The sequence below is a fragment of the Oreochromis niloticus genome, linkage group LG3, assembly GCF_001858045.2.
Source record: "Oreochromis niloticus isolate F11D_XX linkage group LG3, O_niloticus_UMD_NMBU, whole genome shotgun sequence".
NCBI classification, from domain to species: domain Eukaryota; kingdom Metazoa; phylum Chordata; class Actinopteri; order Cichliformes; family Cichlidae; genus Oreochromis; species Oreochromis niloticus.
The window spans coordinates 74,376,310-74,393,352 of record NC_031967.2 but is presented as its reverse complement, the minus strand read 5'-3'; the positions used below and the strand labels follow the sequence as shown (position 1 = coordinate 74,393,352).

Here is a 17,043-nt window from a genome sequence, read left to right as displayed (position 1 = left end):
TTTGTACACCGAGTGTTTTCCTTCCTTAGACCAGACCAGAGGTCAGGACTGCCAAAATGAAATAAATAAATACATCGTGAAACAATGAATTACATGTGTCAATAATTATTTAAAATACAAAATATATTAATAAATAATTAATTAATTGTGTCAATAATAAATTAATTAATTCCAATTTTAGTTAATTATTTAACTGTGTATTTAATTAATTCATTTTGGCAGTCCTGGCATTCCATAAAAATTAACAAAACTATTGATTTCATCTAAACTCAAGTCATGCTAGAGCCTGTTATGAAGTTAGGATCATTTTTAATGGTCTTCTTAGTCTGTTCATTTAAACACACAGTTGCTCCGCCTGACATTTTTGACTTTTAGATCAAAACATCAGAGAATTTATTTTATTTGAATGAACTGAAAATAGATTCAAACTAAAAGCTTTTAGAGAATAAACTCCTGCATGACCTCTGACCTTTGACCTGTATCTACAGCACTGACCTCTGACTTTCAGCACCACTTTTCTCTTCAGCAGGATGTTTCCCTCCCTGCTGTAGACGGTGCAGGTGTAGGTCCTGTTGTCTCCATCTGTGGGGTATTTCAGGGTCAGACTGAGGTCTCCAGTTTTCAGCAGGTCTTTATTCATCTTTGTTCGTTTTTTGTAAACCTGGTCCTGTTCTTCAGGCTGGTCAGAGCCGTTCTTATACACGTGGACCTTTGTGTATGGACTGATCTTCCACTCCACTTTAGCGTCTTCAGGCAGGTGAAGTGTGGTTTTGAGGGGCAGTTGGACAGACTCCACCCCTGAATCCACCTCCACCTGGGGGACTGAGAGGACAACAAAGCACAACATGAGCTTGGATGGAGACATTTGTGTTGACTCTAACAGGCTGAATGCTGCTGCTTCACTGGGAGCTCACTGTTAGATAGAAAGTGGTCAGTGTGAAGAGGAGACGCAGCAGAAAGATGAAGACTGACAGGAAGAAAGCAGTGAACAGACTGTTGGAGCTGCTGTTAGTGGGACAGGACTTTATTCAGTCTCTGAGGACCAGATTTGACTTGATGAAGCAGAGAAACACAGTCTGAGTGTTTCTGTCACACTCACTTCATCACACAGCTCAGTTTGACAACATTTGGAAGAATTTGATAGAAGCCTTCCTTTAGTCAAAGCACCAATAAAACACCATGAAAACACCTCACTACACACAAAACTGCAGTACTGGCAAATTGGACATAAAGTATGAAAAGTCAAAGTACTTGTTGTGCAGTGTAAGGAGCTTTAGCAAAAAGGCGTCTGGACTTTAAGTTGCTTGAAGACGTTTCACCTCCCATCCGAGAAGCTGCTTCAGTTCTAGGGTCAAATGGTCAAGATTTAAGATTTAAGCTCTGTGGGAGTTTCCCCCCGAGAGGGACAAAGGACCCCCTAATGATCCTCTACCTAATCACATGAGCCACAGTGTTAAAAAGGGTGTAGGTCACAATCAGCCAGGGTTTCGGGTGAGCTCATTATGAAACCTGGCCCCACCCTATCATGTGATTTCCTGAGGTCAGATGGCTCAGGGTGTGAGTGGGCGTTAAGGCATCTGGGAAGGGATCTCAGAACTGGATTATAGATGGCAGACAGTTGGTGTCATAAACCACCGCCTCTGTTCAAGATGGTCGCTCACAGTGGACATAAATGGCTTCTTTTACTCCTCTTTCTTATCCTCCTTAGTTGGTATAAGAAAGACAAACCTAAAAACATTGTCATCCCCTACGTAGCGTGAGTGCAAGAAAGTAATTATTAGAATATAATCTGTTAAATTTGCTTAGATAAGAGGGTCCAGCAGTAGATCAGAGGAGTGGGGAAGGATCTGTCTGTGTGTTTTAGTTTGGCTTAGCCGTAGGCCTGAGAGTAATTGTTATAAGAATTAATAGTAATTGTATATATATATATATATATATGTATATATATATACACGTATATGACATATGTTATATGAGAGTAATTGTTTAGAGGGAAAAGAATTTATTGACACTGGAGGTCTGCTGTCATAATCAATCAATCAAATCAAAATTTATTTATATAGCACATTTAAAAACAACAGTTTTGATCAAAGTGCTTCACAAATTATGAAAATAAATAAATAAAATAAGACAAATACAACGCAAGACGAGACAAACATAGAAACCAACCAAATGATAATCAAACTATCTTGCATCAAAGCCAGAGTAAAAAGATGGGTCTTTAAACGAGATTTAAAAGATTGAACAGTCTCAGAAGAGCGAATGGCAATAGGGAGGTTGTTCCACAGTCTAGGAGCTACAATAGCAAAGGCACGGTCGCCTCTGGTTTTCAACCTAGACTTAGGTTGCATTAAAAGCATCTGGTTAGAAGATCTTAGTGCTTTTATAGGATTATAGAAATCCTTTTATGGATTTGTATAAAAGGAGACAGTCATAAAAGGAGACAGGAAGCTACAGTCGGGGGATGTTGATGCTGTGCTTCTTAGCTGTGTTCTAGCTTGCTCATCGCCACTGTTTTGAATCAAAGGAAAGGTTGGTTCATTTGCACACAGTCCATTTACCTCCACGTTTACTTCTAAGCGATGAATTTTTGTCTCCAGTATTGCAATCTTCTGCAGGAGGCTTTGGTAGTCATCTGTGGAGAGGAAAGGCATCTTGTTGCTAGTTAGCCTAGCGGTTAGCACCTTTCCAGGCTATTGACGCTGTTTGGTGCCCAGATGCTGTAATCAGGCTTCAGCTGTGTGTAGGCCACAGACACACGGAGCGTTGAAGATAAGGTAACTATAAAAATGTTGCTGTTTCTTTAGTTCTAATGATCTATAAGTGTCCAGAAGCTATCGCAGGTAAGCTCATACGGAAAAAAGGGAAAAATCAGCGTAAAAAAAAATAAAAATCAATAAAAGAAGCACATCTGAGCTCCACACAGTGGTGAAGGGCAGTAGTGTGGGCTGACTGTTTCTGTTTAGTTTATTTGTGATACGCAAGTTAGCACAGGGTCGACATTGCAATGAAATGGGTTTGACGATCAGAAAACAAGTCTCTTCAGCAATGTAATACAGTATAACACTATAAGTAAAAAAAAAAAAAAAGTATATGTTGGCCAGAGGGACCCTGCTTCTGTCAGTCTGGCAGCTGTGGCTACAACTGTAGCTTGCCTCCACCAGTGGAGTGAATGAGTAGTGGAATTGTAAAGTGCTTTGGGTGCCTAGAAAAGCGCTCTATAAATGCAATCCATTATTATTACTGTGTGCGTATATGGATAATAGCAAACACTGAAATACATTTTTTGCATGCAGCAATGAATTTGGTTCTCTCAAAATGCAACACTTGTACTGGCAAATTTTTTTTTTATGTGCATCTCAATTTTTTTTATGTGCACTCAGAACAGTGGCACAAAAATAACTCCATAAAATGGTGCTTACAATCACCATGTGGATGCAGGCACAGAGAATACCAGCGTGGCCAGTCAAGACAAGGCAGAACCAGTTAGCTCCAAACAGAAGGACCAATCAAAACAAATCCAGGACCTTATCCCTAAACGAGTGGCTACCTCTGTTAGCATGGTCATGCTTTGGTTATGAAAAGTCTGACATTGACCAGAAAACTGTACTATGTAAATTTTGTCACAAACCAGTACAGGAAATAAACCTGAGATTCAAACGTTAGACCGGGCTTTTCCCCACAGAATGCCATAAAATAAATATCCACAGCCCTAGGCTTGACTGTTTCATGTATATAATGAAGTGGCCGGCATATTATAAGAAACATCTGTGCCGAGTATGGCCTGAAAGTCCTGAGGTCGAAATCGGAGACGCCCCCTTGTGTGGTGGAGCATGACCGAGCTAAGATCCTGTGGGACTTCCAGATACAGACGAACAAAATGGTGGTGGCTAACCAACCGGACATAGTGGTGGTAGACAAACAGTAGAAGACGGCTGTAGTGATAGATGTAGTGATTTCAATTGACAGCAACATCAGGAAGAAGGAACACAAGAAACTGGAGAAATACATAGGGCTCAGAGAAGAGCTTGAGAAGATGTGGAGAGTGAAGGTAACGGTGGTCCCAGTGGCAATCGGAGCACTAGGTGCAGTGACTCCCAAACTAGGTGAGTGGTCCTGGAACAACATCAGATATCTTTGTCAAGAAGAGCACAGTCCAAGAAACAGCTAAGATACTGCGCAGGACCCTCAAGCTCCCAGGCCTCTGGTAGAAGACCCGACCCAAGCTCGAAGGATAGACCGCCCGCAGGTTGTATGTAAGAGCTCCAGCTCAGACAATGTTGTAGATATTTGAGATGTTTCTTTAAAGTGCTGAGAGAGAACACCTATGTCTGTGAAATGATTTAAATTATATTTTTAAAAAATTCATGACAGTGGAAAAAACTAAATGTGGCTGAAGGAAAATTTTAACTTTTTAACTCCTGAAAGAGAAAGTTCTAGTTACTTTACGTGGAAAATAGCAATAGACAGCTGGAACTCATATCTACCAAGTCTATGGTGTAAAGATACAAGATGTGCAGCACCTGAAACTACGGATACTGGATGCCTGTGCTGGCATTTCTCCTGCAGTGTTGCTATCAGTGTGTGAAGAGTGGGAGAACAGGGTTGCATTGACAATCCAACACAATGGGCAGCACACTGAACACATTTTATAAGTGGTCAGAAACTTGAAAATAGCTCACGAAAGAATAAAGTTACATTGAAACCAAGCACAGCATTGTTTTTCTTGTGACATTACCCTCTTTCTATTGAAAAAAACAAAAGTTGTATCCAAGATGGCCGATTTCTAAATGACCACCATGGTCACCACCCATCTTGAGGAGTTTGCCCCCTCACATATACTAATGTGCCACAAACAGGACTTTAATATCACCAACCATTCCCATTTTATTACGGTGTATCCATATAAATGGCCCACCCTGTACATCAATACAACCATTATATCCCATTACTATGCATAGTGCAATAAACATAAATAAACATTTCAAAATATTTACAGAACAATCAGCTGTTCTGCATCAAATCTGATGCTACACAAATTATTTGTGCCACTCCAAAACATAATTTCTGTCCACTATGAGATAAAGGAGAACAACAGCCTGATACCTGCAGGCCTGACAACAGGAGATGTATCACTCCTGTAACACCTGTAACATTCAGCAGTCGCCTCATTGTTCTGACACACACAACAAAACTATTGACTACACTACACACTAACTACACACTAACTACACAAGATTTGCGCTAAATGTCTCAAATCTCTCACATCTCAAAACACCGCCGTCACTCCTAAAACTTCCCCCTTCCTAAACAACTAAAGCCATGTTGCCATATCATTTTTTGATTGGTCCACATGGTACATTTTTCCACCAATAGGAAAGATTGGATGGGGGGGTGCTCACAGGTGGAGAGTGCTTTTGAGCATTTTCCTTATGAAACACTGTTTTTACCGTTTCTTCCGCAGTAAATATAAACAATGATAGTATTCAGGAAAAGTAACAAACATTGCATATATATATATATATATATATATATAGAGAGAGAGAGAGATAGATAGATAGATAGATATGTATATATATATAGATATATTTACCATACCTCTGGTTTTACATGGTCTATCAACACAATTTAAAAACTGGTATAAAGTCCACACTTTTTCCGTTAATTGTTCCGTCTGTCCTGCTCACATCTCCAATGGTTGTAAACGTTGTCATTGATGTGGCTTCACTCCACATCAGCCACGCCGCTTTGCTAGCTAAAACACCGGTGTCGGCACATTAGGATGCTGTCAAAGCCTGTCAACGATGTTAATTTGCTGCGTATATATGAATGTGAATCACATCATTGGCTGGACTGAACTTGTGCGCATTTACGTAACTGCTCGTTTAATCATGTCTTGTTTTCGTAGTGTTTGGTGGTTGTAGACATGGTTTATATGAGAATTTAGCTGAGATTCAGAGGTTTCTGTGGATACCACACATGTCATGACTTATATTTCTCACCCCATGTTATAACCGATTAAACGTGATTGTTAAAGTGAATTGTTAAATGTTGTCATTTTTATGCTTACCACCTCTACATTGTTTCAAACTCTGTGATCAAGGCATTCCTTTGTCCCCCTCCCAAGTCCCTGAGGTTCTGGGGGGAGGCTGTAGAGTTTTATCATAAGCACATCCCATGTGAAGGTTTGTTTGATGTTTGGTAAACTTCCTGCCCTTTTTATGGCTTCACTGTGTTGTGTATGGTGAACCAATACAGGAATTGAGCCATATATTGGGTGTGGGGGAGATTACCCCCTTTATGACCAAGGATGTTGTTAGAAACAGTTGTGATCAGAAGGTCACACAAACACACCCCCATGCCACACACACATTCCCGCACACATGCTTACACACACACACACACACACACACACACACACACACACACACAGTGCCTTGTCTTTGTAACCAAGGGGGGTTTTACGATGGGAGGTGCTTGTGTAAACTATTGTGTGTTGTAACTGTTTTTCCAATAAAAGGCAGTGAGCGGAGGCCGGAGTTGGGGTCATTTTGTGGTAGTATTCGAAGTGCGTTCCTGAGATACCGACGAGGCCTCCCTTGCACAAGTAAATTGATCGACCGCTGTTGCCTTGTTTTTTCCTTCATGGGAAAAAGTCCCTAGATCAGTGGGGTCTAGGTTTAGACCCAACAGTGATCTCCTCCTTTTTGCCCCTGGTACTGGGGCGTGGGGCTCAAGTAGATAAGATTTTAAAAATCTAGTTTGTATTGGTATTGGTATGGTGAGTAACCTTCAGTAATGGTAATAAATCACACAGCAATCGTACATTTATGTAGTTGTAAACAGCATGATAATATATTAAGTGATAAAAACTATTCAGAATACGTTACTCTCATTGAGTAACGTAACAGAATACGTTACAAAATACATTGTGGGGCATGTATTCTGTAATCTGTAGTGGAATACATTTTAACCTTCCCAACACTGCTCACATTTGTCTTCCATTTTAAGCTTCACTGGTTTTAACAGAAAATTCAGATGTTTGATCATTTATGTTTAAAACTGGGTTCTGACTTTTATAAAAGTGGAAACATTTTCAAAAATGTGTCTTATTATGTCTTCTATTCAGTTGTACAGCACTGACCTCTGACTTTCAGCTCCACCTTTCTCTTCATCAGGACTTTTCCCTCCCTGCTGTTGATGGTGCAGGTGTAGGTGTTTGTGTCTCTCTCTGTGGGGTGTTTCAGGGACAGACTGAGGTCTTCAGTCTTCAGCAGCTCTTCATTAATTGTCGTTCGGTCTCTGTAAACCTGATGCTGTTCTTCAGGCTGGTCAGAGCCGTTCTTATACATGTGGACCCTCCTGTGTGAACTGTCCCTCCACCCCACCTCAGCATCTTCAGGCAGGTGAACTTTGGCTTTACAGATCAGCTGGACAGACTCCACCCCTGAATCCACCTCCACCTGAGGGACTGAGAGGACGACAAAGCACAACATGAGCTGTTCAAATACTCAATGTCAAAGTAGAATCATGTTAACCAGTGTTAAAAACTGAATGAAAACAGAAGATTATAATAAAATTAAAAAAATATTTTTTGGGATCTTTTAGTGGTGTGTCTTAAGGTGTAAAGTTGTTTTATTTTTTTTAAGTACAGGAGCACAAATTGTGCATATTTGAGTAGGCTATTTCACCACAGTGGCAAGTTTCCAGAGATGATTGGACACAGAAATGATCAATATTGGACTGAATTTAAGAACAGAGGCGGATTTTGTCCAAGATAAAGACAATGTTGGATAACACCTCCCACCCACTCCATGACGTACTGGATATCCACAGGAGCACGTTCAGTGAGAGACTGAGATTACCAAAAAGCACCACTGAACAACATAGAAAATCATTCCTGCCCGTGGCCATCTCCCTGTACAACTCCTCCATCTAACACAATGTAAACACTGCTGTAATATTCCTGTCAATGTTCTGATATTTATTTACTTATGACCACCTCTCTTAATCCTTGTATATGTTAGTGGTATTGTTTCTTAATCTGTAAATCTGTAACATATTGTATCAGATATTTACATACAAACATTTCAAAAATACCATTACCATATCATACACCCCCTTATCCAGTATCCAACATCAAATCAGTATCCAACACGTGGGCCTACCTGCTGTGACCCCTTGTGATTTGGGAGCAGCTGAATGTAGCTTTTATTACACTGCAGTAATTTTGACTTGATAGCAAATTTATTTTAAGGTTGAACATATTCAGCTGATATGAAATGTCAAAACATCAGCCTGAATGACCTGATTATTATCACAGTGGTCACTGGAAGAAGCTCACAGCATTACACAGAGGAATACAGTGAAACACAGACTTGAATGATTTCTCACTGGAAACTTTGTTTATGACTGAAGTTTAGACTTGTGTACACACTCACACACAACATACCTTTTTTGAGTAATTTCCAAAGATATACTCCAAGACCCACGAGTACAGCAGTAATCAAGACAGCCAGGAGGACCCAGGCCTCAGCAGGAAAAACGTACGGCTCTGTAAGAAACCAACAACACGATGAGGTTTACACGAGCACGACTAAAGTGGTCCAAAATAAAGAATCAGTCTGAGGTCCACATCATGTCTTTTATCCTGTCTTCCTTCTCTCACCCCAACCGGTCACAGCAGATAGCCGCCTCTCCCTGAGCCTGGTTCTGCCGGAGGTTTCTTCCTGCTAAAAGGGAGTTTTTCCTTCCCACTATTACAAAGTGCTTGCTCATAGGGGGTCACCTGATTGTTGGGTTCTTCCTCAGTACTATTGTAGAGTCTATACCTTTCAATATAATGCACCTTGATTTGACTGTTGTTGTGATTTGGTGTTATAGAAATAAAATTGAATTGAAAGTTCTATCAGATCTGCTGCTGAGCTCATCCAATGGTTTCTACTGGTTAAAGAATTAAGTCAACAGGCTGATTGGTTACCATCTAAAAATATCAGTACCAACAAACTAAAAGAAGAATCAACACAGCATCAGACTGAAAAAAGGAGAAATTGAGACTTCATTATAACAGAGGATTTTTTATTTCTCCTAATCACAGGAGTCCTATTTTCACTCCAGTGTGACCAAAGCTTAAAAGACATAAGACAGAATTCAAAATCCTGCTCCTCACATAAAAGGTCTTAACAAATCAGGCCCCATCTTATCTTAATGACCTTGTAGTACCATATCACCCTATTAGAGCACTTCACTCTCGCACTGCAGGCCTACTTGTTGTTCCTAGAGTATTTAAAAGTAGAATGGGAGGGAGAGCCTTCAGTTTTCAGGCCCCTCTTCTGTGGAACCAGCTTCCAGTTTGGATTCGGGAGACAGACACTATCTCTACTTTCAAGATTAGGCTTGAAACTTTCCTTTTTGACGACGAATAACACATGCACAATTACTAGGCAAGTTGTATTTTGGGGGATTAATTTTTACTATGGATCAAATCAGTCAATCCAAATTGTTAATAAGCCTGAAACCTGAATAATAAACAAAGGACCTGTAAGTCTGAATCTCAAGGGACACACACATGGATGTGTGCACAATCATTAGGCAACAAAAGGAAAAACTCAACAAATAAAATCTCCAAAAGTTGATTCTGTTCATCTGGACGCAGCCTTTTCAGTGGGAGAAACGTTTCGTCACTCATCCAAGTCACTTCTTCAGTCTCAGCTGACTGCAGGTTTCTCCAATATAAACAACACATTGTATAATGTCATTGCATAATGACTTAAACCAGCCCACTGAAGGAACAATGGGCTGGGAGGTCAGTTCCTTCATCATAATTATGCAAATTCTCATGACCATTAATCAACAACCACTGATCAATGGTCATGAGTACCATTCACAGAGAGTTCAGGAATGGCTGCAATCACATTTAGTATCCATTTAGCCACCTTTCTTTTCAAGTATTTCCATCAGCCTTTCATGAATAAAGTCAGTCAATTTCCTGATCTGTTGACCATCAATTGTTTGTGCAGCAGCAGCCACAGCTCCCAAGTGCTGTTTGAAGAGGCGTACTATCTTCCCTCTCTGTAAATCTCACCCTTCAGAAAGGTCCACCAGTTCTCAGTAGGATTTAATTTAGGTCATTATTTTGTCAGCTTTGGGACTATAGCTGACTAGCCAAACGCTGGAGTACTTGGACACATGTGATGGTGCACTGTCCTGTATAAAAACCGTGGCCTTCTTGAATGCGGCTGACTTTTGTTCTGTACTATTGCTTGAAGAAAGTATCCTTTAGCAAGTTTGAATATTTATTTTAAGTCCATCTTCAACATGAAATGACCCAACTAGCTTATCCATGATAATAGCAGCATAAACACCTCCACCTTGTTGGTGTCTGACTTTAAGTGGTGCCCTTTGTTAGTTCAGGATTCATCCATGAGCCTATCAAGATTGTTCTTTTCCCTTTCAGCCTCCCACCCAGTCTAAGCAGGTGGCTCTCCCTCCCTGATCTTGGTTCTGTTGAAGATTTCATCATATTAAAGGGGTGTTTTGCTCAGAGTGGATCATCTGGCTGTTGGTATTTGTGCTAATACTGTAAGATCATTACACGTGTATAACGGCTTTCATCTTCACTCTGTGTTAAACGACTGTTTGATTTTTAGAGTTCAACAAATAAATTCCGATTTTTCTGTTTTACAAAGTTTTCTGTCTGAAAACATGAGCTGTAACTTAAGGCATATTAACATACTGAAGGCTAATATATTAAAGTTTGGAGTTTGCTGCTGACCTTTGACCTGCAGGTGAACATCTGTCAGTCTGGGTTCTTCTCCCGTCACTCTGATGGTGCAGGTGTAGTTGCTGCTGTCAAAGATGTGGGGTTTCCTCAGAGTGAGGCTGAAGTCTCCAGTCTGCAGAGCGTCAGTCTTCATGGATGTTCGGTCTCTGTAACGCTGGTTTTGATCTGTCAGCTCGTCCTCTTCCTGCTGACGCTGGTGGACGGTTGGAGGTTGTAGGTCGTGGCGGCTCCACACCACTGTGGTGGGTCCAGATACAAATGGGATCTGACAGGGAAGCCGGACTGACTCCGCCCCCTCGTACACCTCCAGGGTGAGGACTTGGTGGGACACTGTGAGGACACAGAGACACAAACACAGCTACAACAAAGGCGACACAAAGGTTCTCTGCTTCATGTGCAGCAGCTAACATGTATACGCTCCCTCCTCTGCTCTTTCCAGAGTTCCTGTTTCTGTCCCTGCTGTTTGCTGAGAAGCCTGATTAACCTCTGACCTCTGATCTGTATCTTCAACAATGACCTCTGACCTCATACCTGATTGTACATCAAGTGTTTTAGTTTGTTGCTGACCTTTGACCTGCAGCTCTACTGTAGTCAGTGTCATTGTGTTTCCAGATGCAGTGATGGTGCAGGTGTAGTTGCCGCTATCAGAGATGATGGGGTTCCTCAGAGTGAGGCTGAAGTCTCCGGTCCTCAGAGAGTCTGTCTTCATGGACGTTCTTCTCCTATAACGCTGGTTTTGGTCTCTCAGTTCATCTCCTGCATCATTACGCTCGTGGACGATTGGAGGATCGAGGTCGTGGCGAGCCCACACCAGATTGGCCAAAGACGGTACAGAAGTGTCCTTGCAGGTCAGCAGGACAGACTCCACCCCCTCATACACCTCCAGAGTTGAGGCATGCTGGGAAACTGAGGACACAGAGGCAGAACCATGAATCAGCTGTGTGTGAGTCTAAACATGAACTCTGCATCAGTTCAATCAGAGACCTGTCAGAGTTTAGAGTCACACAAATCTGTGCTGATATAAAACATCAGCTACCCAAAGTCCTCAAATATAAATGAGATTGTAACCCAGTGTTACTTTGGTTATCTGATATTCAGTATATATGTATATATCTATATTGGGTGTTCAGTTATAAAATGTTCTTTAATGATTTTGAGTTTTTTTATTGCTATTGGTTTGCGGCTGCTTTACGACAGTCGACTGTGATAGTACATCCTAGCGGGAGGGGCTATGAGCTCACATGGCTTGTAACTGTGCCAGAGAGCAAGCTTGGGTGAGCTAGCGGGGAATATCTCCTTCTGCAGTAGCCTTAAAAAAAGACTATTGTTCGTTCTCCTGCCAGACGCCTCGCTGCTGTGCTGCCTTACTGCTGCTGCCTCGCTGCCGTACTGCCTTACTGCTGTGCTGCCTCGTTGTCGGGCTGTCTCGCGGGTGCCATTAAGGATCGGCGGCTGCCATTCATTCATCCATCCGGACCTCGATTATTTGGACCGAAGTACTCACACACACGCCCGCACTCAGTGCCATACACTCTCTTTATTTTGCTGGCCAGCTAACACCATTGTTTTATTTTCTTGTTGCATTCACAAAGACTACCCAAAGACATTTTGGTTATTGTCAAATAGACACTCTCTGATTACAGACTGAGGAGGTTGTGGTGTTACAACCCCAGGACTGAGAAAAAAGACTCTTTACACAATATATTCACTTGCCACCTGGTTAGAAGTGGCCATTGATAAAAATATATTTTCACTTCCTCTTGTCTTTGTTTGTATTGTATCCCAGGGAAGTTCTAAGTTGTTCAGGTTGAAACATTTGCACTTAGAGTCGGTTAAGTTTCCTTTGATGTATTAGTATCAAGCTGATGTTTAAGAGTGTATGTTAAGGACAGATATGCTCCAGTCCATCAAAACTTTAAAGTGCTGGACACCGATGGTAAATTGCCATCAGACCCTAAATAAATTGTCCTCTGCTGTTATCCATATTGCTTCACTCATTCTTTGGTGAGTAGACGTATTGGTTACAAGATCATCTGTTCTTAGATGTTATTGGACCTGAACTGAAAACATTAAAGAGGACAGAATAAACCCAGCCTACGCTGTCACGCTCTTTTACATTATTTTGTTGCTGCTCTCTCTGGTCAAGTAAAGTTAAGCAGTAAAACAAGGACACACATAAAAGCGTCTCTGTGGGCGATCTGAAGCCTGTCAGTGTTCAGGATACAGTCAGCTGTGGTTACTCTGGATGAACTGGTCCTTTAAACAGACCAGAGGCAGAGAAAACAGCGTGTATCTGACAGGAAGTTTAACCACACAGTAATTAATGGTTATCATCGCTGTTACCATGGTTACATATTCATTAATGTTCACAAAGATCTCACTCTTTATGATCAACATCCATGTTCTCAATAATGATGCTGTCATATTGCTGCAGTAACACTTTGACTCTACGTGGAAATTATGTTTTAGACTTTAGTGAATGGATCAGAGAGTAAAATAAAAACATTGTGACCTCTGATGAGACAGCTTCTGTACAACTAAATATTTACTGTCAAACTGAGTCTGTAAGAGTTCAGGAGGTCCTGACCCCTCCTGTCTGTGCTCCCACTGATTTATATCTAAAAATAATCAAGTTTAACCATCTAATGTGAAGTCTCCTCACTCTTTATGTTACCTTCATGATAACTGCATCAGAATTTTTTAATTGATGTTTGGAGTTTTGAGGGTTTTAGTTTCCTTCTTTTCCTTAGTTTCCTTGGGGTTTTCAGGGTTTTAGTTTCCTTCTACTTTCCCCTTGGAGATGTTAGCATCAGTGGATGCAGAATATATGCAAGACTCAGCAGAGAAGCCTTGCCTCTCAACCATTATGATGGACAACATCAGATCCAGAAGAATCAGCAGAGATCAGAGCCCAGAATTAGCAGCAGCAACAATAAATCATTGATCAATGTGATCAGAGCTGTTTCTGTGCTGTGGGGAACAAACCGGAGAGAGATTTATAGACATATTGCTGCTGTTCATGTGAAGGATTAACTGAGAAGCAGCAGACTTTTCACATTTTAAAATCAAAACTGGAAGTTTAATGTTGGTCCAAGATGAGCTCAGACAGGATCCAGGAGGTTTTACTACCTGAAATAAAACCCTGAGGTTGTTCATCTTTCTCCCAGTTCCTCTCAGCTCTTCTGCTTTGTGTTTTTATATCTCATCTATGATCACTGAGCCATGGAGGGTATTATGTTTCTAATGTTTCACCTTCAAAGCGGCGATGTCATCAAGGACAAAACAAAATAAAACAAAAGAAAAAAACAAAACAAAACCATCAGATTTGATGGTTTTGTTACAGACTTTTCAAAAAAGTGTTTTGCTTTACTTTCACAAATGTGGGGATTCAATTGTGTTAAAATGTACAAAACAGTGATGTCATGTTTTGTGACAAGGACCCAGGCACAGAGAGACTTGATGAATTTAAGAATCTTATGATTTAATAAAGACATTTGCAGACTTGCACAGAGAGGGTAAAATTATGATGACTGACAACGGAGACGAAGACAACAGACGATGAGGACAGGGAGGATGCAGTAAAGAGTAAAGTGTATCTTGGCTGACTGGGCAGCTCTTTGGGTGCTCAGCACCCCTAAAAGCTCTGATCCTAGAATCGCCCCTGGTAAGAGCAGATGTGGATCCACAGCAAACATGTATGTTGGTCACAATCAATGAAAGAAGCTCAGAAAGCTCTTCAGTAAAACCAGTGTTAGAAATGAAACACACAGCACAGCATGCTGGGTAATTACAAGGACTCCCATCAGGCACAGGGAGGCACGTCCCCCTAACTACTCATGCTGATTAACACAACACACACATGTTACATGCACTTCTCTCCACGACCACTAGATGTCTCCACACTCTGTGCTGACTCCAATGAACGATCAGAGCTGCTGAGCCTGTTTGCAGACAGAGGAGGAGCTCCTGGTGATCCGTGTGGGACTAAAAAGCTCTGATAACGTCCATCCAGCAGCTGATAACAGGGACATTTGGTGCCATGTCAGAGCTGCACAGTCAATCATCAGTTTGGCTCTTTAGTTTGAAGAGTTCAAAGCAGCAGCAGAGAATCTAAAGTGTGTCACACAGCACCAAGTTTCCTTTGGTCACATATGAAATGTGAGTCAGAGCTTCAGCTACACAACAACACACACAGCAGCTGATTGTAACATGAGCTCATCTGAAAGCCACCAAGAAGAATCCAGTGATTTGAAAGTTGCTGCTTTGGATTGTTAGTTTGATCTGAATCAGAATCCAGTGTTTGATGGAAATCTCCTCCTGCTGCACTTCAACACATTAAAGAGAGAGAGATGATGATGAGAGCAGAGAGAGGAAGGTGTACTTACCGTGCAGGAGGATCACAAACACCACAAACATCTTCATGTTCCTGTCAAACTCAGAGACTCTTTAAAAGCCCTTCAGGACATCAGCTCACAGCAGCTCTCACTTTCCTCTGCTGATCATCTACTGACACTCTCACACTGCTCACACTGTCACAGCTCAGAGTTCAGCTTCACACTTTGTTAAAGCACATCTGTGGAATGAAGTCCGGCCGGCCACAGATCACAAGAGGAGGGCGTTCAGTCATTTGAAGTTTCATGCATAAGTGTGATTCTTCTTCATGCTGACATAAAGTAGACCAACAGGTGAGAAACTATGAGGAAGCTGGATGCCTTCTCATTCCTCAGAGGTGAGATGTTTGGCTTCACACACTAAATGTGAGCTCACTGAAAGCTGACAGAGAGAAGAGTCTCAAAACTATACATTCACAGGTGTGTATCAGGTGACTCATGTTGGTGTATTTAATGTTAAGTTTGGATGAACACATTTCAAATCTTAGTTTGTGCCCACTGATCACATCATACACAGCTGTAACCCTCAGGAGGCAAAACTCATAATACTGTGTAATGTTACATTATTAGTGTATATTGATTATATAGATTCTTAGTGACTGATGACAATTCTAACAGCTAATTAATTTACATAATGTGAATATAATAAAGCCTTCTCATCTCCAGAGTTGGGCAGTAACTACATGTTTCAGGTATCTGTACTTGAGTATTTTCTTTTCTTTTCAGGTGATGTATTTAAAGTAAAGAAAAGTGTGACTGGTTTCACAGTGGCTGTGGTTTCATGGTCACAGTTAACTTACATCAAGTGTTGCAGAGATTCATATGAACTTTAGCTGATGATGCTGAGATTCACTGAATGAATTCCACCTTCATACCAACTTCATACCATCTAGTAAACAGACAGCATAAACAGTAAACTGTCAGGGTAGAGGATGAAATCAGCCAGGACAGCTCATGAAACATCTGCTCACATCTGGTTGAATTCAGTCGTGTACATCCACAAAGAGCAGCAGGTCAGCTGATCGAAGCCTGTACACTAAGAAAATCTACTGGAGTTTTCAATAGAAATGATTGTGAGTTTGATTCTTTTCCCCACACTGAGACATCACAACCAATTGTAGGTTCCTCACCTGCTTAACCCACTTGAACCCCTGACTGTACACATTTACCTGTTTAGAGGCAAAGTCACCATCTACAATGTAGCAACAGAAAATAGAAATATAGTTTTATTTTACTTTGTTTTCTTTAGATTCAAATCGAGTATATTTAGAATAGAAAAAGGTAGACTAAAGTTTGTATTTCCATCTACTGATATTAATTTATCATATATACTAATAAAGCACAAAGTTCAGATAGCTTTGCACAAACGTCCTCCAAAGAGCTACTTTTACTTTATTACTCTGAGTACTTTTTTCTTTTACTTGAGTGAAGAAGTTGAATCGGTACTTCTACTTTTACTGGAGTATTTTTAATAGTAGTATTTGTAGTTAAACTTAAGTACTGAATGTCTGTACTTTTGCCAAGTCTCCTCATGTCCTGATGTGTTTACCTGTCCAAGCGTGCACAGGTGAGTCTGACTCTCTGAGCTCAGCAGGATTCAGCGTGAAGCTTCTGCAGTGAGACAGCACCCTGACCCCATCTGTTTAAACCTTCACCTGCTTCTTATTACACTTAATGGTCTGGTCTGTGTTTGATATGAGACTCACTTATATATTTCTTATTTTAATCCACAGCTCAGTTTGCTCTTTTAAGTTAAACCAATTTTCCTCCTCTTGCTGTCAGAGTGGTTACTGAACATGAACTCTGATCTCTGAGTGAGAGCAGCACAGACTGAATACCAGGATAACAAACTGATATACTGCTTATTTT

General features: G+C 40.9%; 1 protein-coding gene across 1 annotated transcript in view; it reads right to left on the bottom strand.

Moving 5' to 3' along the window:
- The window catches only part of LOC102082603 (uncharacterized), a 31,801-nt gene extending 16,419 nt beyond the window's left edge, over positions 1 to 15,382 (bottom strand). Inside the window, exons 1-5 of the mRNA XM_025905223.1 lie at positions 15,169 to 15,382; positions 11,351 to 11,689; positions 10,775 to 11,113; positions 8,453 to 8,554; positions 627 to 822 (exon numbers count right to left, since the gene is read on the bottom strand). Of these exons, the coding sequence (XP_025761008.1) occupies positions 627 to 822; positions 8,453 to 8,554; positions 10,775 to 11,113; positions 11,351 to 11,689; positions 15,169 to 15,205 (1,013 nt within the window). The 5' untranslated portion in view covers positions 15,206 to 15,382. The remainder of the gene's footprint in view (positions 1 to 626; positions 823 to 8,452; positions 8,555 to 10,774; positions 11,114 to 11,350; positions 11,690 to 15,168) is intronic.
- Positions 15,383 to 17,043: the final 1,661 nt, after the last annotated feature.